The sequence below is a fragment of the Leopardus geoffroyi genome, chromosome C1 (assembly GCF_018350155.1).
Source record: "Leopardus geoffroyi isolate Oge1 chromosome C1, O.geoffroyi_Oge1_pat1.0, whole genome shotgun sequence".
NCBI lineage: Eukaryota > Metazoa > Chordata > Mammalia > Carnivora > Felidae > Leopardus > Leopardus geoffroyi.
This window is the reverse complement of record NC_059328.1, coordinates 8,985,255-9,010,668: the sequence shown is the minus strand read 5'-3', so window position 1 is coordinate 9,010,668 and position 25,414 is coordinate 8,985,255. Positions and strand designations below refer to the sequence as shown.

Sequence of the window (25,414 nt, the reverse complement as noted above, 5' to 3'; positions counted from 1 at the left end):
AGGTGCCTGCTGAGAAGCGGGGGGTTCCCTGATGGTGTGGACGCCATGGACCCTCATTTGTGAATGTGCTGTGTCTGCTCTCTCACTTCAGCAGCACAATTGAGTGGTTGTGGCCGAAACCGTAAGAGCCCCCAAGTGGAAAATATTTACCACGTGGACTTTGCCGAGCCTGCTCTAGGGTAGGGATAGGGTAGAGGGCGGGGCTGCGGGAGGAGAGGAGTCCCAGGAAATCACCAAGAAAGAAGAGGGTAGTGCTGAGGGAGTGACAGTGGCCCAGGAAAAAGGGTGAGTGATCTAGAGGTCGGATTAAGGAATTCAAGGGCCTGGGTCTCCCTCCCCTCCTGGCCTTTCCATGTGCCTGCAACCTCCTCCCCACCCTTTGTTCTGGAAAACGGCTCACACCTCAGAAACAGATCAAAGGTCACCTCCAGAACCCTCCCGTGGCGGTTCTCTGAGCTGCACCTCCCCTGTCCCCAAGCTCATCTGAGCACCCTGTGGCGGGCCCCATAGATGTCACCACACTGGGGCCTCCTGGAGGCCAGAACCTTACTCCCTTAAGTGAGCAGGGGGGCTGCATGTGGACAAGAAGATCTGCAGCGACCCCAGTTAACCCCAAGAGCAGGCTAAGGACACTGAGGCGACAGGGCATGTGATGAGGGCATATTCAGAGGCCAGCTGAGTGATTCGGAGCCTGAGAGAGCAGCCAGGCTCTCAGCAAGGACAGCTATGCTTCTAGGGGTGCTTCTCAGGTCCTGTCAGCGCAGTGGCCAAGGCAATGTCTCCCCCTACGCGCTGGTGGCGGGCAAGTAGGACCACGGACAGACCCCAGCTCAGACCCGAAGCCAGAGCCAGGAGTCAATGCGTAACAAACAAAAGGTTTATTTCCAAGCAGGAACGCTGTCCAGCATACGGTGCAAACTCTTGTCTTGGGATCCACACAAGCCTGGGAACTGAGGTCACACGCAGAGAGGTCTCCTTCCAATTCAGAGCTTCCCCAGGAAATGGCAGTGAGGCCTGAGGCCCTCCCAGGATGGTCCACCAGGGGGCAGACACGCTCCATTGCCACACGGCGTCCAATGTGGGCAGAGACCCTGGCCAGTCCAGGCAGTAGAATATCCTGACTCTAGGGGAATCCGGATTTTCTGGGAAGCTGTTACTTTCTCTTGATGGTAATGACTGGACTCTCCTACCTTCCAAAAGTTCAGCTGCCAAGTTCAAGTACAGTGGAATTTTTCAACAAGGGATCCAAGTCCCTGGGCCCCAACTGGCTTCTCCAGGAGTCCCGTCTTCCTTCCAGAATCCAGTCAAGGCCACACATGTCCACGCTCTGCGGGGCTCTGGGGCATGTGTCTGGGGGAAGTGGACTGACTTTTTAATGGAAAAGAATCCTTTGACAAAATTGTTGGTTTGAGCTGCTTCAGGCAGGACATTCAGCCCAACAACATGGTTACACAGGCCAACAGCACATGACACAGACGGACAGACAGACAGACACATACACACACAAAACTGGCTCTCAGCATCTCACATCCATTTGAGATCATGGCAGGCACAATACCCAAGTGGCCCCGTGGGTTTCCCTGGGGCCTGGGACTCCAGGAACAGTGAAGGGGGTAAGGGGAGGAAAAGTACCTCCCAGGGAGGCAGAGGAAGGTCCAGGCTGAGGTAGGAGGAGAGAGATGGCTGCGGGGAGCCTCAGTCATCTCCAGTTCCTGAAATTCCCTGATAGGAGGTGTGGCCTTGCACCGGAGCTATAGGTAAATCGGGAGTTGAAGGTCAAAAGCAGAGAACAGCAAACTCTCGAGTTCGGCTTTGTCGTTTTGTTGGCTTGTTTGCATGCGTGGTGGGTTTTTGTTTTGGTTTTTAATTGCCCCATGTTTCGGTTAGAGGTCTGCCATCTTGTCCAAGCTACAATATTCGTGCAGGTTGCTGGGCTGGGCCCTCAGGGTGTCTCATTTTCACACCATTGTTCAAGAGGTGAAGCTGGCAGGAATAGATTTGGAGGTGGTGCAAGGTAACTGGGGGACCCCTGTCCCCATCAGGGGTGGCCGCCCCCTCCTGACTAGAACCATCTGATCGATGACATCCCCCTCCCCGCCCCCGCTGGGAGCACCCTGCAGTCTCAGCATTTCGGGCTAAAGCACTGCCCCTTCTCCGTGGATGACTCACACAGAGTCCCTCTTCCCCGGGATGCTGGGGCCTCCCAGGAAGCCAGAGCTGGGAGGCGTCCAAGGATAAAAAACAAAATAAGGGCTCCAGAAGCCCAATTCACAGGGCCAGCTGGAGGACAGCTCTCAGAGAGGCAGGCGCCGGCCCCAGGCTGCCCAGCACGTGCATGTCAGCCAGCCTTCTAGAAGGAAGCACACCGTGCAGGACGGGTTTCCACGATTCTCCCTGCCTCACCCTTCTGCCAGCAGGTGAGAGGAAGGCTGAGGCTGCGAAGACCACTAAAGGAATTTGGCCCAGAAAGAGCCAGAGTCCTGGGGGGTGGGGGCCCAGAAGGACTAGGGAACAGCCACCTCGGCCGTGACACAACTCATGCCAGCCAGTCTGGCTAACTGGGCTTCATCCCAGCATCAGGCACACCAAGGGGCAGGGGCTTCTCCTCTGGGTTCTCCAGCAGAGTCTCCGGGGCCCCTGGCTGAGACTGAAAAGGGCATTCTTCCTTGGAGAAGGGGACCTGCTCGTCATTTGGGGAGCCGGAGGAGCTGGCATCCACGTCCCCCATCGTGTAGCTGGCCTGGGAGGCGCACTGAGAGCCATGGTCGGAGGCGCTGCACACATTCACGATGCATGTGACGTTGACCTGGGTCCCATGGCTGCCAGAGGAAGGCTCTGTTGAACACAAGATGGGGGAGGGCAGCGAGTCAGGGGTCTGCAGGGGGATGTCTTCGCAGTCTGTCCCCTGCCCAAGAGACAGATTAAGACAAGAGGGTCAAGAGCACCGGGCGAAGAGCCTAGAGGCCAGGGTTCTAGCCCAGCTCCGCCATGTGACCTTGGGCAACTCAACCTTCATTGCCTGCATTTCCAGTGTCCTCCTCTGCCAAGTAATTCCCGGCCCAACTCACCCTGTAGGTGGGAGGAGCCAGTTCACAAAGCAGGGGAAGGTGCTCCAGGAACAAAACATGCCCCCACAGAGATTCAGAGAGGTGAGCAGGGGCAGGAAGTACACGGGACAGAACAGCGATCAAGCGACCAGGGTGAGTTACTTTCCCGTAAGTGCGGGAAGCCTCCACAGTCCTGACCAAACCAACTCTGGAAAGGCGACAGCCTTCTGTCATTGGCCCCTTATCTGTGTAACATGAAAAAAACATCAAAGGGTTTGGAAATTGCTCCTTTGTGGAGAGGAAACACTAAGCCTGATAGTTTCTTTTGCCCCAAATCTTTCTCCTCCGTGTAGGCCTGCCTCTGTGATTTCCTAAACCTGGGATTCCAGAATGCGGTAGGGGTGGTTTGTCCTCACCACTGAGGCCAGGATATCTGCCTACTTTCCGGCCCACCTGCTCGCCCAGCCCTGGGGGCATCTGAGTTTCCCAGCTAGTTGGTGAGGGACTGAAGGCTGGATGAGCTGAGAGGGGACACGGGATAACCCCTCCAAGAGTGAGAGCTGTCCCTGTTTTTCCTGCAGGGACCTGCCAAGTCCCCAAACACGTGTGCTGTCTGGGGTGCGTGGGGAGGGCCGGACGGACATTTGCTTCCAACTCCAGGGAAGCCTGGAAGGAGGATGGGGCCAGTGAGCTGCTCTGTTCAGAACAGCCCCAGACAGGCCAGGGGAGGGAGGGCTGAACTCATGGGGCCTCAAGGAAATTTCCACCCTGAGCCTCCATAGCACCCAAATGTCACCCAGTCACTGTGGCCTTTGCACATGGTGAATGAGACATTGCAGGGGTGGGTGGGGGACTACAAGGGGGCACAGCCACACGTTCCACAGGAGAGAGAGGTGACTGGGTGGGAGGAGAGAAGGGGAGAGTGCGGGTGACACCAGAGAGTCGGGTAGGGAACAGAGAAGTGGCAGGGTGTAGGAGGGGTGGGCAGACTCCCTCTCTCTCTGCCCCGCCCCCCCCAAAATAAATAAATAAACATTAAAAAGGAGGCTGAGGAGAAGGAGGAAAAGGAGGAGGAGAAGGAGGAAAAGGAGGAGGAGGAGGAGGAGGAGGAGGAGGAGGAGGAAGAGAAAGAGGAGGAGGAGGAGGAAGAGAAAGAGGAGGAGGAGGAGGAGAAGGAGGAGGGGGAAGAGAAGGAGGAGGAGGAGGAGGAGGAAGAGGAGGAGAAGGAGAAGGAGGAGAAGGAGGAGGAGGAGGAGGAGGAGGAGAAGGAGGAGGAGAAGGAGGAGGGGGAAGAGAAGGAGGAGGAGGAAGAGAAGGAGGAGGAGGAGAAAGAGAAGGAGGAGGAGGGGGAAGAGGAGGAGGAAGAGAAGGAGGAGGAGGAGGGGGAAGAGAAGGAGGAGGAGGAGGAAGAGAAGGAGGAGGAGGAGGGGGAAGAGAAGGAGGAGGAGGAGGGGGAAGAGAAGGAGGAGGAGGAGGGGGAAGAGAAGGAGGAGGAGGAGGGGGAAGAGAAGGAGGAGGAGGAGGAAGAGGAAGAGGAGGAGGAGGAGGAGGAGGAGGAGGGAGAAGGGGTGGGCAGACATGGTCAAGGGGCCAGGATGACTGCAGGAGAGGTGTCACCAGGAAATCAGAAAGATGAAGCCAAGAGTTGGACAAAGACCGGGGGTTTGTATTTGGAGTTCCGTTCCCTCATTCAACAAAAGTTTAGGACCACGGGCTGTCTCTTCTTTGGGGAGCTCTCGGGCTGGGTGGGGGCGCTGACAAGACATCGCACTGGTGAGGGGAACACGGCGGTGGGGGCGCCTCCGTGCAGGGGGCAGCCGGGGCGGGAGCAGTTCTGATGGAGGGAGCTGTCCCACAATCAGGTAGGAAGAGATGTTGCAGCCCTGCCAAGGGGATGCTGGGCTCATCTCCGGGTGAGGAAACTGAGGCAGGGTTAAGGAGCCTGTTCGGATCCTCACGGCACCGGAGCGGTCAGGAGGGCATCCGGGAAGGACCCGAGCGCACTGTCATTCCTTGACCTCCCGCCAGCCAGGGCGAGAAGGACAGACGCAGGCCAGTGGGCTTTGCCTGTCGCTACAAAATACACCAAGGAAGCCCCAGGCTTTCTGGACCCCTGTCACAGACCGGGTCCAGGGCAAAATGTATCCTGTGTAAATGGGGCCTGGGCTTCTCCAGCACCCACAAAGTCTCCACAGTCCTGACGCTTCAGGTCCAAAGGACTGGGCAATGGCCCACAGTGAGCGGAGCCCTAAAGACACCATTTATTCATCCAGAGTTCCACCCCAGGGCTCTGGAGCCTGGAAGCCCAGGGGGTATTCCTGGCTCTTCCGTATACTAGCTGTGTGGCCCTGAACAAGCTCTTCAACCTCTCTGGGCCTCAGTAAAATATAATAGGTCTGAATATAACACTATAATACTACATGTTATCTAATAATATATACTATGCGATACGCATTATACAATATGTAATAATTGTGTGAAAATATATCAATATATAATATTATGTTACATATTTATGTATTATAATACCAGGCAGGGAAACTCCCTTCCTGGCTATCGGGGACTCGAAGAATAAGCTGGGGTTGTCTAGAAGGGAGGGTGCTCCTGGCAGAAGAACTCACGTGGGCAGAGGTGGGAGAGATTTGGCAGGTTCAGAGAAACGCGAGAGGTTTGTGGCCCAGTGCTGCATCTGACGGGGAGAAGAGGCTGGGGGGCGAGCCCCGGCTAGTCACGAGGTCATTCCAATGCCCTGCTAGGAGCTCAGGCCTGGCCCTACGGGGGAGGCCCCGGAGGGGCTGGCTAAGCCAGAAACCAGGAAGAGCCACGACGCGGGGGGGTGAAGCCAGATGGGCTCCCCCATCCTACCTGAGTTGCTGGAGCTGGCCCAGGCCTCCCCAGACCCGGCGGCCTTCTCCGTGCCTGGCGCGGGCAGCCGGGTCCCGGTGGGCGCCCTCCCGTCGGCGGCGCTGCCTGAGCTCTCCAGGGAGCTGCTGCTGGAGCTGGGCGCTGTGGTCAGCAGGTGCTGCTGCTCGGGGCCGGGGGCACCTCGGGCCTTGTCCGCAGGCAGGTGAGGCTGGACAGGCAGGAGAGGAGCGAGAGCGGTCAGCCCATCAGCCGGCTCGTCTTCCCCTCCCTTCTCACACCCGTGCACCCTTCTGCACCCCCGTGGCCTCAGCACCTTCACAGTTTACACAGCGCTTCTGCCCACACCTGCACCTGCTTTCCACACACGGCGCTTTCGCTTTCGGGATGCGGGATTCTGCGTGATTTCTGTGATTAGCATTTGGCTGCTCCGTTGGAGCGGGAGCCCTAAGAGGGTGGGACTACTCACCAAACAGTCCTGGAGGTGGGGCAAGATTTCCATCCTCATTTCGCATAAGGAAACAGAGGCCCGGAGGAGAGTGGCTTTCCTAAGGTCACCCCAACAGCACAGGGTGATGTGGTCCAGCCTGGCGGCCAAGAGCACGGAACCACACCCACGTGGGTACAAAATCATGACTCCACCACTTATTGGCTGTGTGCCCTTGGACAAGTTACTTAACCTCTCTGTGCCTCCTTTCTTTCATATATCAAGGGGGAGTTATAAGCCGACCTCCCAGGGCTGTCACGAAGATTCAATGGCTGGATATTTGTAAGGTGCTCAGGACAGGGCCTGTTACAACGTGAAGCTCCACACAAGGGTTTGTTAAATCAGGCGGGGGGTGGGGGGTGGGGGTGGGGGTAAACTGATACCATGAGTCAAATCTGGCTACTGTTTTTGTACAGACAGCCTGTGAGCCCAGAAGGGTTTTTACATTTTTTAAATGATTGAAAAAAGTGTGCAGAGAATATTTTGTGACACGCAAAATTACGTGCCCTTTACGTTTTAGCGCCCATAAATGCAACTGTATTGCAATACGGCCACTCTCGTTGGTTGATGTACAACTCTGTGGCGGCTTCCTTGCTACCAAGCCAGGTTTCAGTAGCTGTAACAGAGACCGTACGACCAAAAAGCCTAAAATATTTACTGTCTGGCCCTTCACGGAAAACGTTCACTGGCCCTTGTATTCAATCCATCATTCCAGAGTAGACAGCCCTTTTATTTAGAGCCCTGGGCCACGCTGGGTCAGGAACCCTTTCCAGATTCTATTCCCCGAGCCTGCTCTGTGACTAACTCCTAAGTTTTCCCCACAGAAGAACATAACTAACACCGACAATAATAATAAGGTATTAGCTGATATCTGCCATTCAGTGCCAAGCACTGAGCCGAAGTCCTTCTAAAACACTATATTGATACTTCTAACAGCCCAGCGTTTGCAGATGTAGCAACCGACAGGTTGAGTTATTTGCCTGAGGTCACACAATTAGGACATGGTAAGGTGGGCTAAAACCCTTGACAGCTTTCCCAAGTGTCTGGGTTTTCAAGGTCTGGAGGCCCAAGACAAGGTGCCAGTTTCCACGCATCCCTGCTTGGGGAGCACCCAGAAACTCCACTCAGAGCCTGTCGCCTGCCCACACCAGCTGAATAGGCACCCAAGCCTTTGCCTCGGGGTCCCAGGTGATTGCCAGCTCCCAGAAAGAAAGGAGACAGCAGGGGCCACGTTCTCACTTGCTGCCCTTGGCCCCTGGACCAGTGCAGGATGAGAGGGTCCCGGGGGGAATGAGGACCAAAGCAAGGGAAGGGCTGGTGGGACATGGCCTAGTAAGGTAAGAGGGAAGGCCTTTGCCATAGGGGTGGAGGCATGTCGGGTCCCACTCCCCAGGAAAGGCTGACACCCCTTGGCCTCCAATCACAAGCGCTCTCTGAGCAGTCCACTCTCTGGCCAATCACTACGGCCACCCAGCCCCTGCCCCGCCCACCAAGGCTACGGCCTCTCCCACAGCTGAGCCTGCTTCTGTCATCAGGACGGAAGGATCTTCTTTGCAAGCTGTCCCTTGAGGCCACAGAGTCCTAGAGAGGGTGAGTCCCTGGCTCAGTATCACAGCCGGTCTGGTCTGTGGTGGAGGCGGAATGAGCCCAGATCCGTGTAGCAGAGATGCTGGCTTCCCACTGCGTCCTGCCTCCCTGGTTCACGGCCCCGGGCTTTGGAGGGATGGAGGGCATCTCAAGTTCAGGCTGGACCTTTGCCCAGGTGGTCTGATCTAGGCTACTGGACTGCACTCCTACCCTTGCTCTGCGCTTGGACAGGCAGGGGAAGGAGGGACAAGAGGGGCACCCAAATGTCATTCCTTAAAACCCCAAAGAAGGGGCTTTTGGGAGCCAGTCTCCTGCTGCTCTACTTGTGGCTGGGGCTGGGCAGAGCAGGAACCCCCAAAGGTCACGATCTGCCTCCTTCTCTCAAAGCCACAAGTTGCAAAGTTCAGGCAGGCTCTGAGTGGGGCAGATGCATCCTTGAGTCCTGTTCCTTGGGCTGGGGCCCCAGTGAGGGGGAGTATGGAGGAAGCTCACTCAAAAACCAGGATTCCAGCCCGCTAGCCCCCAGCACGCCCAGCCCCCAACATGGCCAGAGGCAGGGGCTCTGGCAGAGTCACCAGCCAGGTCCTTCCACGTCTGCCTGTGTGTGTGTGTGTGTGTGTGTGCGTGCGCTCACGAGGCTCACACCTCTGTATGCACAGGTGTGTGTGGGGGGGAGGAGGTAAAACATCACACACGCTTGTCTGTGAGTGTAGGAGCACGTGTGAGGGCACGTGCTGGGGGTGGTGAAGAGAGGCTTGTGTCTCTGGCCACTCTCATTAGCTGTGTGACCTAGGGAAAGTCACTTAACTTCTCTGAGTCCAAATTTTATTTCCCAAATAAAAACCGGGGCAATAATCATGCTGTCTGGGTGTCAGCACGGCTGTGAGACGAAGCAATGCACGAGCACACACGCTCGGCACCTCCCAGGTGCTCACTCTCGTTGTTAAACATGAGCCCACATGTGAGTGTGTCCGTGGGGTGACTGACTGTGGGTGAGCTCACATACGTGGGTATGCTGGCCTTGTCCAAACAAAGGGAGGCCACCGTCCGGCCATGCGTTGGAGTTACTCCTGCAGCAGGAGGGGTGGGAGGTGCTGGGTCTCCCCCCTCCCAACCCCAGCGGCCCAGGTCTGGAGCATGACCCGGTGGCCTCTCAGCAGGGGCTTCTGCCCACCAGCTGAGTGGGCGCAGGCTAAGCATGGCAGGGGCAGGGGCGGTAGCCTGGGCACTGGAGGGCATCTAGGAAGACGCCCACCCCGTGAGCTCAGGCCCTGCTGGGGGATAAGGGCAAAGCCTGCAGATTCAGACTGGGTCTCGAACCCGGGCTATGCCCCTTACCTAGTGGTCTAAGCCTAACATGGGTAACTGAGCCTCGCTCGGTCTCAGGGTCCTCATCTGCACAATGGATCTGGTTCTAGTGCTTGCCTCACAGGGGTGCATGAGGGTTCGGTGGCAGGGGACAGGCAAAAGGCCTGGCATGGGGCTCAGGAGCAGCAGGCTCACACGCTTCCTCCCAGCTGCACACTCAGCAAGCTCCTGGCAGCTTGAGACCGGCCATGGTGGGAGCAAACACCGCAAATTCGAGCTCGGGTTTTTGGGTTTTTTTGTTTTTTTTCCTGCCCAGAGAGCCGATTCCCAGCACACCACTGGGCGCGATACTCAACCACACTCTGCAGATAATTGGGCTACACTCAGTGAACACGAAACTCGGTGAACGGAAAGGGGAAGTTAGAGGCTGCTGGGGCCACACCCGAGACACCCTCAGCGCACTGAGTATTGGGAAACCCTGGGTGGGGAGACAGAATGTGGTAGTGAGGCTGCTGGGTGTGCTGGCTCTCAGTGCCACCCGGCAGCAGCTGTCAGCATCGCTGACCTGAAGCCAGAGAAAAAGGAAGGAGTGGCATTTGCACGCTGGAGGAAGGAGAAACGGTTTGAACCTCCAAACCAGAATGTGCATCTGCTGAAATACTGCAGGGCAGGTCAAAGAGCACTGGGCCAGGGGTCCAGAGATACACTGCTGTGTGGCCTGGGACAAGCCGCTTTCCCTCTCTGCACCTCTTCTCTTGCCCGAGGGGAGATCAGTCTCCAGTCCCTACCAAGTCCAACTCCCTGTGTAAACCCTGGGCACTGGGCCACCAAGGGCTGAGCTTCTTCCCTGGCACAGCAGTTCTCCATCAGGGGCAAGTCTGTCCTTCCTCCAGGGGACATTTTGCAGTATCTGGAGGCATTTTCGGTTGCTGGTCCTGAGAAACGGTGCTCCCGGCATCTGGTGGAGGGGCCGGTGATCTTGCCAAACAGCCTCCAATGCAGGGGACAGCCCCCCGTGACAAACAATGATCTGGCCCCAGATATCAAAATTGCTGAAGTCAAGAAACCTTGCCCCAGCAGGACAGGGGACATGGAGGGAGAGCCTCAGACTCTGTTTCCCCATCTGTAAAGTGGGTAAAAATTCTGCCCTGCCTACCAGGCATGGGGTTGCAGCAAACACTGTGTCCTAGCTCACCCCGCACCCATTTCCAAGTCCTGTCCCTCCCCTCCTCCACCACAGAGGCTGGGAAAGCAAAGCGCCCCCTTTTCTAGCCCCCCCTTGCAACTAAGGGTGGTCCCCACGACACCACTCTGGCCAATGAGAGGGAAGGAGAAGCCCACTCAGGGCTATCAGCGTCTGATTTCCTGATAAAAGGCATCATCGATGGCCTGGCCACTCTCTTTCCCGTCTTTTTCCTGCCTCAAACCTGGAGGCCACATACAAAGTGGGGCCCACTATCTTATGATATAAGGCCACAAGCAAGAGAACAAAGGCCAACAGGCTGAAGGTGGCGGAGCCTGGGGTCCTGCCGACCTCACAGGATGCAACCCAACTGTTCCAGCAGCTGTCAGCACCCCCGACTCTGGGATGCAAGAAAAGCCCCTTTGTTTTAAGTCATCCTTAAGTTTTCGGTCACTTTCAGGCAAAGGTCTTCCTGATAAGAAACTGATGAACTACTGTGTCAGTGGTCTGTCTCTAACAAAAGTCCCTCACGCACCCTAATTTATAAAAGAAAGAAAGAAAGAGAAAGGAAGGAAGAAAGAAAAAGGAAGGAAGGAAGGAAGGAAGGAAGGAAGGAAGGAAGGGAAAGAAAGAAAGAAAAGAAGGAAGAAAAAAGAAAGAAAGAAAGAAAGAGAGAGAGAAAGAAAGGAAGGAAGAAAAAGAAAGAAAGGAAGAAAGAAAGAAAGAAAGAAAGAAAGAAAGAAAGAAAGAAAGAAAGAAAGAAAGAAAGAAAGAAAGAAAGAAAGAAAGAAAGAAAGAATCGGGGGCACCTGGGTGGCTCAGTCAGTTAAGCGTCTGACTTTGGCTCAGATCACGATCTCACAGTCCGTGAGTTTGAGCCCCACGTGGGGCTGTGCGCTGATGGCTCAGAGCCTGGAGCCAGCTTCGGCTTCTGTGTGTGTGTGTGTGTGTGTGTGTGTGTGTGTGTGTGTGTCTCTCTCTGCCCCTCCCCACTCACACTCTGTCTCCGTGTCAAAAATAAATACACGTGAAAAAACATTTTTTTTAAAAAGGATCAAAGGTGAGCTGCTTTGATCGAAGTGGAGAGCAGGGCCCAGGGTCTGGGACCCAAACTCCCGCCTCTACCTCAACCCCAGAGACGACGCCAGGCCCTCTTTGGAAAACCAGGGTACCCCAGCGCGGCTCCACGGGGAGGCACTCTGTGAAGGTCACGGACAGCCCGCCAACTGTTGCCGCTGAGCGAATGGCACTGCCCTGCAGGCTGGGCTGAGCAGACATTGTTTCCTTCTGACGGCGAGGACACGGAGTCATGCGCCATTTCACATCTGCCCGCCGTCACACTATGCGTCCGTGACCACGTGCCTGCCGCTGACACCGCCAGCACCCTGTGCTCTGATGGTGCCCTTCACACTCGCAGCCTCTCTGAGCCCACGGAGGGCTGCCTAACCCCCAGCGACAGACACCGGCTGGCCCTTCCTCGGCCTCCCAGGGCTGCGCACCCCCAGACACCGGACAGACCAACCCCCAGAATGCACCAGTGCCCGTGGGCACGACATGGCCCACCAGTAAGGAGACTGGCGAGGAGGAGGAGGGGGAGGGCAGAGGGGGTACTCACCACTTTGGCTTCTCCTTGTAGACAGAAGGGCTTCTCTGCAAAGAAGAGAGAGGCGACAAGTCAGGGAGCATGGCTTCCTCAGGCCACACCTGCTCTAACTAGGAGGGCAGCATGGGGCCCAAGCGGAACCAGCCAGAGCAGGCCCGGCCCTGGCGGCTGTGCACAGTTGCCCTCCCCAACTCCCCAGACGGCCCGACCGTGTCCCACCCCCTCTGCCACGCTCAACCATTCTCTGGCATCCCCCTATGTGCTCACACCGTGCCTTCTCCTCAGCGTGCCTTTTCTTTCCTACACACGTCTGCCCGTGGAAATCTGACTCAGCTCAGATGCCACCTGCTCCAGAAGGCCTGACTCCCCCGGGATTTCCAGACACAATCCTAGACTCCCACCCCCTTGGACAGCTCTGTGGCATCTTGCCTTCTTTAAAGGTGTTTTTTTTTTTTTTTAAGTTTATTTTTGAGAGAGAGGGAGGGAGGGAGAACACAAGCCGGGGAGGGGCAGAGAGAGAGGGAGACAGAGGATCCAGAGACGGGCTCTGCACTGTCAGCACAGAGCCTGATGAAGGGCTCGAACTCACAAACCATGAGATCATGACCTGAGCCAAAGTCAGACGCTAAACCGACTGAGCCACCCAGGTGCCCCACATCTTGCCTCTTTAGTAGGTAAGTTAGTGGCACTGCCTTCTACCCCAGGCTCTGAGCTCCTACAGAACAGGGGCTGCCCTATCCAGCTGTCTGACCCACAAAGCTATGCCCAGCACTGGACTGACCGGAGGCACCCCAGAAAAGCTTCCTAAACAAACGGATGAATGAATGAATGAATGAATGAATGAATGAATGAATGTGTCCTGAACAAATGCTTGAATGAATGAATTATGAATCTGTCCTGAACAAATGGATGAATGAATGAATGAATGAATGAATGTGTCCTGAAGAAACGGATGAATGAATGAAAGAATGAATGCATGAAAGAAAAAGGAATGAAAACTTACTTTTTTTCTGGGTCATAATGACACATTTCACCAGCCCTATGATCACCAGACCCAAGGTTGTCACAGCCACAATCAGTCCTAGAAGGACAAAAAAGAAAAGCTCCAAACAACTACAGAAAGCAAACTCAAACATACCAGGGAGCCAGGCAGCTAAGTCAGTGACCAAACACGTCTGGGATGTCACAGGAGGGGCAAGCCCCGTCCAGAGACTCTCAAATTTAATCACAAGACAAATAACCAAAAAATCTGACCAAACAAGACATGTCTATTGGCCACATCCAGCCCCAGGGTCACCAGTTTGAGACCTCTGGCCTTGAGGTAGTCCTAATCCCAGAAGGGAAGCCCATGGGGTGACCTGGCCCACCCCAGCGGCTAATGAGTTCATCAGAGACGGCAACCAGGAAACCACCTCTGCCTGCAGATAAAACGCGGACCCTGCCTCTCCCACCCGGGCAGTTCTTCGTGACAGCACCAGGTCGTGGAAGAAGACAAGCCTCATCGCTCGCCTCCCAGAGCAGAGCAAAGGGTGCAGCCTGCAGGGGGCTCTCAGAGAGACTCGGAGCTCGAACAGGGGAAGGGACGCAGGGAGGCTGAAGGAGCCCTCCTGGGACTTACCAATGAGGAGAGAGATGTCGCCCGTGCTGAGCCCTTCAGCTGGGGGGGTTGGGACCATCACGAACAGAAGGGAGGTGCTAGGGGCCGTGCGAGGGCCTGGAGTCGGCTCCACTTGCTGGGATAGTGTAGACGCTGGCTGGGACGTGGGGGCTGGGCGTGGGGCCATCCTCAGGGTAGGAGGCACAGATGCGCAGACGGCATCCATGGTTGCATTGCCAGGGATGGCCACTGAGCCACAGCTGAGGGAGGAGGAGGCTTGGTCAGGGCACAACAGAGGCCTGAGGACTCAGCGTGGCTGGGCTCACTCATGGGAGCCAGGAGGGAGGAGAGAGTATTCGTGCCACACGACCCCTCAGAACCGCTCCTGTCTGTCCCCTCCCCACCTCTCCCCATGCCCCCCCCCCCCCCCCCGTGCTGACTGCCAGGGCAAGGATGCCACTCACCTGCTGTCTGTGCTGGGCCCCACCCACCCACTGTAGGATAAACCCACCCAGGAGCTGAACAGGGGTTTGGCAATGCCTCCACCCGAGGGAATGAATGCGGGGATTTCAGGCACCATGGCATGGCCAGTCTGTGCTCTAGACCCCACGGTCGCCCAGGGACCGCCCTCCCTGCTCCTCCAGAACCAAACGACCCAGCCACTCACATCCGGTGGGGCCTGCAGGCATCTGTGGACGACGTTGTGTCGGAGAACGTCCCTGGGCCACAGGGAGCGCACACCACGTTTGACGTTGCAGTTCCTTCGAGGAAAAATTGGAACCCGTCGCCAACTCAAATACTTAGCAGAACGACTGGGCCTTGGCACAAGAGTCCCGGGGGAAGTCTGAGGGGCCTACGGACCTCCGTCTTCACCTCCATCCCTTACAACACACAAGTGTGTGTGCACGTGCCCACTGGGCCGAGGTTGACGGTTAACCCAAATCTAGTAACTTCCTGGTCTCCGGGGTCATGTGGGTTCATCTTCCGTGGCACCACCCGATTTTCCAGTAACCCTGGGCTTCAGCTGACCCATCTCTGGATCCCCAGGGCCTAGTGCACAGTAGGAGTCTAATCTGGCATGCCGGAGGAAAGGAGGTAGGGGGAAATGGCGGGCAGCTGGCCACCACTGCTGACGTTCCCGGGCTGAGCTGATGGGTTGGTGCCCATGAAGGAGAGGCCCGGCGGGGTCCCCGAGGCCCACTGGCTCCAGCCCCATACCTGGCCTGGCCACGCCGAAGCCCGGGCGGCACCTGTGCAGGGGTGCACACAGCCGACACCCTTTCTGCCTCTTCAACGTGCAGTACCAGCCCGGCCTGCAGGTGCAGACGCGGTTCTGTTCCGGAGTGCAGGCCTGAGTCTCCACTTGGTCTACGAGAGCGAGAGGGCAACCCAGGGTTATTACCGCCTCCGCCGGCCCTGCCCACCACCGTGCCCACCCCGTCGCCCAGCCAACCCGCCACCCACAGAGAGCTCTGGTCTCCAGCAGGCTGGTGGACCGCCCCACGCCCCAGCGCGGGGCAAAAAGAACACTGGCCACGCAGTGCCAAGGCCCGCGGTCTCGCGGGCACAGTTCTCTCATGGCTGCCCTTGGCCTGCCTGCCCATGGGGCCGTGAAAGGGGATTTGGTGAGACAGAAGATGAAAATGCCGTTGATGGGGCACCTGGGTGGGTTAAGCATCCGACTCTCGGTTTCGGCTTGGATCACGATCTCATCATGGTTTCGTGCGTTCGAGCCCCATGTCGGGCTGCACGCTGACAGCGTGGAGATCACTGGGGATGCTCTGACTCCCTCTCTCTCTGTGCCTCCCCCACTCACACTGTCCCTGTCTCTCTCAAAATAAATAACTAAACTTAAAAAAAAAAAAAATGCAGTTGGTAAACAGGGAAGGGCTGCACCCATACAGCCCCAGGCTCCGGAGCACGAAAACACCTGGCCTGGGGTAATCCTAGCCAACTTTCAGTCAAAGGGGCTGGGCTGCACAACAGCCGGGGGAAGGTGTCAGGGCCCAGCCCCGGCTCTGAACCCACTCACCAGAGGTGCAGCGGGAGTCACAGCTCAAGCACTCGTGCACCCAGTTCCAGAGCTTGGTGTACGTGCTGTCCTCGCAGCGGGCACACACGGTATTTGAGGTCTCGGTGCACAACGACTGTGCATGGTAGCCTGAGAAAGCAGGGGCCAGAGGTCAGTGGGGTGGGAGCTCTGCCAGGGCCCCGGGCTCACCCACCGTTCCCCAGAGACCCAGCGTCTTAAAGCCTGGCTGGGAAGGCTCTTTGAAAGGGTTCCAAGTCCTTCACCGAGTCATCCAACATCTTGCAGGTCCCAGCTGTCACTCCATCTCCAAACCCCTGATGCTCATAAAATACTTTTCCCTCTGCTCTTTCCAGATGCCTGGGATTCCGCCAATGGGACTGCCTGTTACTGGTCAATCACACTTTAGTGAGAACTGGTTTTCGAGCTCCTTTCTTCTCAATAGCAACAATTCTCTTTACCTGTGGGTGTGAACTAGCAGTGAGCGAACAGTACAAATGTAGTCCCTGGTCTCCTACCAAGGATGAGGACATGGGACTTGTGGGCCTAGAGAGAAGGGATGCCAGAAGATAGGACAACATCAAAGCAAACCATTAAGGAGCTTCTCTCTTGAGCCTTGAGCCCTATCCTGCCATCTTCACTGCTGTGCTAATCCAGTAACTTCTTACGGGGACCCTGCCAATTAACAGAAAAAGAGTCACTTGTGAGGTCTCTTAAAATGGCTGTGGGTGGTGACAGGTACACATGTGCCTGCCCACACCTCAGGCTAATGGCTCAGGGGCCCTCCAATGGCTCCCTAGCTTCCGCAGAATAAAATCTAAACTCCTCACCATGGCTCCTGCCAACTCACTCACTCTGGGCCACACACTGGCCTCACTGTTCCTCAAGTTCACCAAACAGGCTCCTACCTCAGGACCTTTGCACTTGCTATTTCCCCAACCCAACAGGCTGTTTCCTGTACATTTGGACAACTCACTCCTTCACCTCCTGCATGCCTCTGTCCAAGTGTCAGCTCTTCAGAGAGGGTGTCAGACTCCCTGACCACTCCATATAAAACAGCAGGCCTAGTCCATCTGTCTCCACTGACTTTACCCTGCCTTGTTTTCTTCACAGCATTTACCCTCTGATGGGACCACATATCTGTTTCCTCTGTTGGTTTGTCTGTGCCTCTATCAGATGCAAAATCCATGAGGGTGAGGATTTTCTCTGCCCTGTTCTCTGCCCTGCTCTCTGTTGTATTCCCACCACTTAGAACAGCACCTGACACTTAGCAGATGCTAAGCAGAGAAAGGAAGCTGGGAATTCTGCCAGGAAGAGGGAACAACATGTGCAAAGGCCCTGAAGCAGGAGGCAGCATGGGGCCAATTCATGGAACTAGAAGGAATGCGGTAAGAATTGAGCACCGTGACCCTACCCCACTCCAAGCCCCCCTCCCCCGCCCCACCGCCCGCCACACACCCTCTCCAGTGGGTCAGGACCCCAGTGGCCACCCCTTGCTTACCAGGCTGACACTTGCTACAGCACATCTGGGTCCTCTCATCGAAGTATTCTGTCGGTTGGCATGAGCTTCCAGGCTCCGGAACGTAGGGGAGTAATGCAACCTGGAAGAGGGAAGGGAAGGACAGCCATCAGCATGGCCACCCCTGGACTGTCATACTTAACACCCATATCCACATCCTGTGGCCTGCAGGTGTTTGGCCCTCTCCCTGTTGCGGCTCTACTGACGTGGGGACTTCTCCCTTTGAGGGGAAGGTAGGACAGTTTTCGCCTTCTCTCACTGCCTCTTCTTCCCTCAGTGTAGCACACTCACGTCTGTAGGCGGGGGCACTGAGCCAGCTGGCCGGAGCACGGGGCTAGCCCCTACCACTCCTGGGGGGCGGATGTGAGGCACCAAAGCCAGTGGCCTAAGTCACAGAGAACCACAGTGCCCAGCACAAGAGGGCCCTCTGCCTAGGATTCCTCCTATTCCTTCCTGCACCTGGGAATCACCCCTTCATGCTCCTGGCTGAAGGCTGCCTCCTCCGAGAAGCCCTCCCTGACTCCCCCAGGCTGTGTCCGATTCCTCCTCCTCTGGGCTCTCTCGGAACACTGGATAGGGCCCCTTCTAACAGCCAGCTCATTGTGCTGAAACGGGGGTACCTACTTGTCCTGCCACGTGGGTGTGCACGCGCGCACACACACACACACACACACACACACACACACACAACCCATAAGTGTCTGCAATGCAGGGGACAGAAACAACGGCCTCATCATCTCTAGACCCTCAGCCTCCAGCACGGGATGCTCGCAGGGTTGGGGCTCAGTAGGTGAATGGTTGTCGATGACCAACAATGACAAGTTACCATGCGTCGAGCACCTATGGGGCGCCGGGTGATCTAGTGAGCAGGTGCTGCTGCTCTCCACTCAGAGCCCCTTTTCCCAGCAGGGCATCCATCCCCCAGCTGCCCTGGGTGCTGCCTGGTAAGGGCTCCGGCCTCCAAGTGGGACTGACAGAGCCCTGCCCACCCCCCCACCCCCCAGGGATCGGGCTGCAGGTGGCCCTCCCCTGCTCCCTCCACAGCACCGCCCGGGGTTGGGGGCGGAGGCACGACTGGCAGAGCCTGGGGAAGCCAGACTCTTGGCCGGGTCCTACATGGGGGATGAGCAGCCCCGGGGAGCAGCCCCAGACCCACCCTGGCGGCACACGGCTGAGTGCCAACAACTGGAAGCCATGGGAGGGGGCAGGGGTGGGGTAGGACCCCCCCCCCCGGGGCCCGGGCTCCCTGCTACAGAGCAATCTGTGGCTCTTCCTGTCCCCACGCCTTTGCCCAAAGTGCCTTCTGCACCTGGTCTAGCTCCAGGCTTCCTCTGACAAAAATCCGTTTCTCTCTTCTCAGCAGGCTCCCCCTGAAGGCTTCCCCGCACGCACCCCACCCTGAATAGTCACTGGGACCCAACATCCCGACCCCTTCCCCCAGGGCGCCTGGCACGCAGGGCTATGCCAACCCCTACCCAAGACGGGTGCCCTCCAAGCCCGGGGTCGGGGGTAACTCTTTGCTATGACCCCAGGGCCTGGCACATAGCAGGTGTTCAGGGGTCACTAATCTAAGCCGTGGGCTTCATGACATCTTTCCTCAAGGGGTCCAATCCAGCACTGTGGCCACGAAGCATAAACATGGGTGCAGACACCTGCCCCCGAAGCCCACCCTCCACCCTGGGGCCAGTGCCAAAACCCCTCTAGAGAGGCTGGGAAAGACACGGGTGGCTGGCAGGGGAAGTGGGAACCATCCTGCACAACACAGAGCCTAAAAAAGTAACTTCCACCCCATCTGGACTATAAGCTTACATGCCCACAGTTGCTCATGTCGCACACACACGCGCACACACACACACACACACACACACACACACACACACACAGTCCTTCTTCCCTCCCCGTCCGGTCCTAGAACAGGCTGCCAGGTACTGGACAAAAGACGAAGCAAGCCTCCTTATCAGGGCTCCTCGCGGTTGGGGGTGAGGCTCACTGTCAGCGTCCGAAGCATCTGGGGGCAGGGGCACGCAGAGCAGACCCAGAGATCAAAGGCTAGGGGAGCCCCTAAACCAGAGGAATCCTACAGCCACCTCTGCACACTCCATTCAACTGTGTACTAACCCCAGCGAAGGGCCTGACTGTCCCCCACGGCCCCCCACGCGGGCCCTCCCTGCAGGCTGCAGCTGTGTGGCTTCCCTGAGGGCAGGGGCTGTGCCCCTCCTCTGGCTGAGCGCCCCCCGAGGCAGCTGCCCCTCCTTCTCACCCCGGCAGGGTGGCTGGCACAGGTCTCATGGACCCCCCCCCACCCCCCCCTGCACAGCACACTGTGGGCTTCTTCCCCACATGGAACCTCAGCAGTCATAGGGAAGCCCCTCACTCACGCAGGGCTGAGAGCCACAGGGCCAGTGAGGCTCCTGGTGGCAGAGAGAAACCCTCACCCTCCCAGGGAAGCTCCTGTGGTGCAGCCGGGGGAGGCCTGCCCTGTCTGGGGGGAGGATTTCCTGTCAGGGTTCAAAAGGCCTGATGGGAAAGGGCCCTGCCTTGGCCAAGTCTGTGCTCTCTCCACCCACAGGCCAAGGGTTCCTGGACGTAGGCAGACAGCGGGACCCCCATAGCCCCCAGGCCACTGCCCGGAGACCTCCCCTCCAGGGCCTCTTCCTGTCAGAATCTTGTTATAAACACCCTTCCCCGCACTTCCTCCTGCCGCTCTGTGTGATTCCAGAGCCCAGGAGCTGGCGGTTGGCAGAAGAGGTCAGCCCTCCCTTGAGCAATCTTAAAGCCTGTTTATGCTCTCGGACAGAGGGAAAAAAAACAAAACAAAGAAAAAAATCCAACAACCACAGCCCCGGCATGGCTAAACAATGAGGAACAGAAAGCCCCTCTGCAGAGTGGGACAAAAGGTCACTCCCTCTACTGCGGAGCTCCCAGAGCAGAGGCCCGGCCAAACCACAGCCCTGGGAGCCAGGCCTCAGTCCCCTCAGGGGCCACATGGGCCAGGGGTCTCTGGATGGCCCCAGAAGGTGGCAAATGGTCTCTGGGAAACCCAGGGCTGTGGAAGCTTCTGGATCCTTGGGCTGGTATTGGGGAGGCTCAGATCCACATACACCCACCCACAGGGGAGCTCTGACATTTTAAAATGAGGAAATAAATTGGATATGACTCAATTTACTCAGCAGTTTAGCCAACCCAATCTTTCAAAACACTGCGTCCCCAGGTGAAAATTTGGAAATCACTGATGACTGTTAACCACTCATTTACAGGCGCTGGGTGGCTCAATCGGTTAAGCGGCCGACTGCGGCTCAGGTCATGGTCTCACAGTTTGTGAGTTCGAGCCCCGCATCGGGCTCTGCCCTGACAGCTCAGAGCCTGCTTGGGATTCTCCCTCTCTCCCTCTCTCTCTGCCCCTCCCCCCTCAAAATAAATAAACTTTAAACAACCCACTCATTTAAACAGGCAGGCAGTCTGTGACTCAGTGTGGGGATGGGGGACGGGAGAAGATGGATGATGGATGGATGATAACGGATGGATGGATGATGGATGGATGGAAGGACAGATGAATGGATGATGGAAGGATGGATGGGATCAGTAAATAAGAGGGAGAGAGGATAACACGAAGGAAGAGAGGGAGGAGGAAGGGCAGACCTAGCTAACATACAATGTACGAGGTACAGAGATTGTGCGAAATGGAGACAGAGCAGCAAAGCCACCTCCCTGGCCTTCTAAAGGCTCCAGGCCATCCCAGGGCGTGGCTGGTGCCAGGGTGACACAGGACTGTGCACAAGGAGGCCATGAGGGTCCCCCGCTCACCTCCCACAGGCCTCAGAGCTGCCTCACCACATCAGGGTCAGCTGCTTCATTTCCTCTGCTCAACATGGGCCTCCCTCCACCCAGGACAGAAGAAACCCGCGGAACGGGGCCCCTCACACCCGCTGTCTCCCAGGCGCAGCTGCACGTGCGAGATCCGCGGTCCCGCAGTCTCCCCACGACGTTCACAGACGCTCAGAGGCGAGGTGACGTGTCTGAGGCCACGGCACAAGAGCCCCCCTCCTTGCTCCTCCTCTCCCACCTCCCTTCTCCTCTCTTCTCTTTTTTTTAATTTTTTTTATTTTTTTTTAACGTTTATTTATTTTTGAGATAGGGAGAGACAGGGCATGAACGGGGGAGGGTCAGAGAGAGAGGGAGACACAGAATCTGAAACAGGCTCCAGGCTCCGAGCTGTCAGCACAGAGCCCGACGTGGGGCTCGAACTCACGGACCGCGAGACATGACCTGAGCCGAAGTCGGACGCTTAACCGACTGAGCCGCCCGGGCGCCCCCACCTCTCTTCTCTTGGGGAGGTCCCCAGAACACGGGACCCAAGCGTCCCTTCCCCTCGACACAGAGCCGGGACCTCAAGTGCCTTCCAAACTCAGCATACCCTCCCACCACGTGGCCTACATCACTCTTCCAGCTTCTCGGCTTTGGCCCTTTGAGGAGGAAGGAAAACCACGGGATATTCACGAAGCACCTACTACGAACCAGGCCAGGCGGCAGGCGCTTCACGGAAGCCAACTTCCACCCCCAAAGCAGGGGGGGCGCGTGCCCATCTCACAGCTCAGGGAGATCAAGTCATTTGTCTAAGGTCATCCAAGAAGGATGGGGCGGAGCAGGGATGTGACTCTTGCTCTGGTCCTGCCGGAGAAATCTCTGTCCCCTCCTCAGGACGGCTGACAGAGCCAGGTCCTCGGATCTGCCCTCCGCCTTGGTCCCCGAGCCACCGCAGTGCCACCAGCTCCTATGCGCCCACCTCCGCGCCAAGCCGGACCTCCGGCCCTGGCTCACATGGGCACACAGGTTCTATCTTTCCTCGGGCTCTCTTTCTCACACACACACATGCCCCCCCAGCACCGGGGACCCCTCTCAGCCTCGGGCCAACAACCTCTGACCTCAGGTGACCACCCAGGAACCTCAGACCAGGCCGGTCCTCCGCAGCAGGCAGGGACGTCCAGCGCCCGAGACCTGGCTCGTCCCAGAGCTGCCCGAGTCACCGGGCTCCGGAGAGGACCCATCCTCAGGCTGGCAGCAGAGGCTCGAAGGTGGCAGGAGCTTCAGACGCCATGTCAGCAGCCCCCCATTTAATGGTGGAGGAAGTCAGGGACGAAAGTGGACACGGTCATTCACTCGGCAAACAGTACTGAGCACTTGCTCCCTAGGTGCTGGGCATTACTGCACCGACCCGCTCCAGTCTCTGCCCCTCCCGGGAGCAGGAGGCACCGCCTCTCTGATCCCTCATTCATTCACCTGCTGAGTCGGAAGTGCCTTTTCCTGCCCGCTGCCCCCTCCCCTCCCGACCTCCCTCCCTCTGTCACCCTGGAGGAGCCCGACCGACCAGAGCCCAGAGCGGCCACGGCTGGGGGAGGGGACACCAATTCAAGGTGGACCCCTCACTGGGGTCACCAGCCAGCGAGCGGCAGGCCAGGGCAGCCTCGCCAGTCTGAGAGGGAGTCAGTGCCCTCGCGGGGAACTGGGCAACCCTTGCACGGATGACTTCTGTCCTTCCCGCTCCTGGAGCCGGGCCCGGCCCCGTGTGTACCCCAAGGTGGCGGCCCTCGATTTCTTCGATTTATAAACAGTGAGAGAGAGGAAGGGAAAGCAGGGCAGGACCGGGGAAGGAGAAGCTGTGGCCGCCAGGATGGCGTCATCTGAGAGTACCAAACTGGGGACGGAGCCTTCTGCCCTTCTTGCCGCCGTGAGCGCAATCGATGCCTTTGGGGTCTTCGGGGCCTTTTAATTTTCTGGAGACCCCTCCCCTCGCTTTAGATGCCAGTGCCCTTGGGAAGGGGTCACTCTCCCAGCCTCCACTGGGAGCACCGCTGGGACGGAGAGGGCGGGGAGGGGAGGAGGGGGGGGGAGGTCACAGGGAGAAGCGTCAGGCTTCGGGGAGGAGCACGTGCCTCTCAAAGCTACCCTTGTCGCGGAGCCAGAAGGACGCAGAGGCTGCGCAGACCCGGGAGACCCGCCGACTGTATACACGCAGCCCTGGGCACCACACGCGTTCTCTCGTTTTATCCCTTCAGCAACGCAAGGGGGTCAACATCACCCCATTTTAGGGATGCAGAAATAGAGGCTTTGGGAGATTCGATACTAAGTCCGAGAGCAGCCGGCCAGCCAGCGGCAGACAGGAAGCAGTCACGGTTCCATCTGCCTCCGTGTCCTTGGACAATTTTATATGCTGTGGTTTTGTCCTGCTCCCTCATCTTATAGAAGAGAGGCCCCGAGGGGAAGCGTGTCTCCCAGGAGAACACTCAGTGAGCAAGGTGCAGGCAGATTCAGGGATTCTCCCGAAAGGGTCTCCAGGGTCCCCGGGGGCAGAGGCCGCAGCCACGGGGAGGGGCAGAGGCATCTGCAGAAGGACCCAGGGACCCCGACACGGATGGAAACCATCTTCGAGCAATAGAGAAACCCCCTCATTTGCATGGCAGGTCTCTGGGGCCCTGCGGTGCGGTGGGAGGCGGCAAAGCCGCTTGGGCCTCGATCTTGGGGGTTCGTGGGAGCCCCGTGGACTGCAGGGTGCAGCCACATCAGGCCAGGCCACGCGGCAACAACGTCGGGACCAGGCAACGGAGGCTCGCCTGCCGTCATGGAGAGGAACAGCGTCTGCGTCAGGAAAGACCGACCACATCACAGACGGCGGCCCAGGGGTGACACATCCCACTCCCTGCCTGCTGCCTGTGATGTCGCTTTAGAAGTGAGCCTGGGGCAGACAGGAAGCCCGGGCTGGTATCCGGTTCTTGGGGCCCGCCTTTGTGCAAAGTGCTAGGGCTCAAAGATGGCAGGATGTGGCCCCTGCCCCCAAGGAACCCTGCGGCTAGTTGCAGAGGACACCCCTTTCCATCCCTCCCGACCCCCCCCAACACACTGGCCTGTCGGTGTGGCCCCCTCAATTCACCCGGCTCCCGCCTCCCCACCCTTGCCATCTCCTGCCAGCTACAGCCTCCTCACTCTTGGTCCCCAGGCTTTCCAGATGGACCCCAAATCACCTTCCTGCAGCCAAGTCTGGCCCCATTGAAAACCACTGGCTCCACGGCCCTCGGGCATGAGCTCATCCCCAGCTTGAGGCCCGGGCACCACTGCGCGGCCCCCTGCAGCATCCGGTTCCCTTGCCCAACCATCCTGACCCCCACGGCAGGGCCAAGTCTCCAGCCTCTTTCAAGGGTCCTCTCCACCACCACTTTAGCAAAACCTCCGAACTCCCAGATGGCGCCAGAGGTCCCTCCTGGGGGCCCCAGTGACAACCTGAGTAGATCTCTACCCTGCCCAGACCTCTTCTTGGTTAATTACCTGTTTCCCAGTATCTCCCCCTCAAAGGCAGGCACCATGCCCCCTCCACACACTCTGGCTCTGAGCCGGACATCTGGGTTTGAATCCCAGCTCTGCCCTTCACCAGCCTCAGTTCTGTCATCTATAAAATGGGGACGAATATAGTGCCCACCACATGGAGCCATTATGATTCACTGAGTCAATGCGTGTCAAGTGCCCAGTGCCGTGCCCGGCTGGCGGTAAGAGCTAAGTGTTCCTCGTTGGGTTTTTATGACTCGCTGCTCTACGTCCAGCCCAGGGCACGGCCCACGGTAGGTGCCTCACAGAGGCTGAATTGTTTAACAGATGCAAAAGTTTTCATTTCCAATTAGTTGAAACGAGGTGGAGTCAGCATGAGAACTGGGCAGGAAATGGCTCGCAAGGAGAGCAGGAGGTGTCTGTCCTTAGCTGGGGTAGACCAAGCAACAGCTTTCAGATTAAGAGCCTGTCACAGCCGCGGCGACCACCTCTGGTACAGAGCTCTGGAGCGCGATGGCCTGCGGTGGGATCTTGGCTCCGCCTCTAGTAAGCTGACAGCCTGAGCGCACAGCTCAACCTCCCGGTCTCCACCGCCTCTCCTATCAAAACCGCCCTCCTCCAGGGAAGGAGGGGCTGTGAGAATTGAGGGCTCGGGGAAGGCAGAAGCACCTCCCGCCTCCCTCCTGGGATGTCAGTCCCAGCCCTGGGCTCACGGCACTCTCCCAGCCCCGATGCAAAGTGACAGAGACGCGGTTATCCCCACCTTACCAGTGGGGAAAAGTAAAGCTCAGAGCGGAGTTCAAGGTCTCAAGGCCCTCAGCAGCAGAGCTATGCAGTTCCCCAGAAGTCCTGAGATCTCACCTCACACCTGAGACAAG

General features: G+C 57.7%; 1 protein-coding gene across 2 annotated transcripts in view; it reads right to left on the bottom strand.

Annotated features, from left to right (window-relative positions):
* Positions 1-855: 855 nt before the first annotated feature.
* Positions 856-25,414, bottom strand: part of TNFRSF1B (TNF receptor superfamily member 1B) — a 33,309-nt gene continuing 8,750 nt past the window's right edge. The window contains exons 2-10 of one of the 2 annotated variants that reach the window (XM_045475672.1): positions 17,205-17,304; positions 15,707-15,835; positions 14,893-15,042; positions 14,342-14,435; positions 13,696-13,934; positions 13,081-13,158; positions 12,090-12,124; positions 5,913-6,120; positions 856-2,835 (exon numbers count right to left, since the gene is read on the bottom strand). In XM_045475672.1, coding sequence (XP_045331628.1) covers positions 2,555-2,835; positions 5,913-6,120; positions 12,090-12,124; positions 13,081-13,158; positions 13,696-13,934; positions 14,342-14,435; positions 14,893-15,042; positions 15,707-15,835; positions 17,205-17,304 — 1,314 coding nt within the window. In that variant the 3' untranslated portion in view covers positions 856-2,554. Of the gene's footprint in view, positions 2,836-5,912; positions 6,121-12,089; positions 12,125-13,076; positions 13,159-13,695; positions 13,935-14,341; positions 14,436-14,892; positions 15,043-15,706; positions 15,836-17,204; positions 17,305-25,414 lie in introns of both variants that reach the window. The other variant, XM_045475673.1, reaches the window with a different exon arrangement.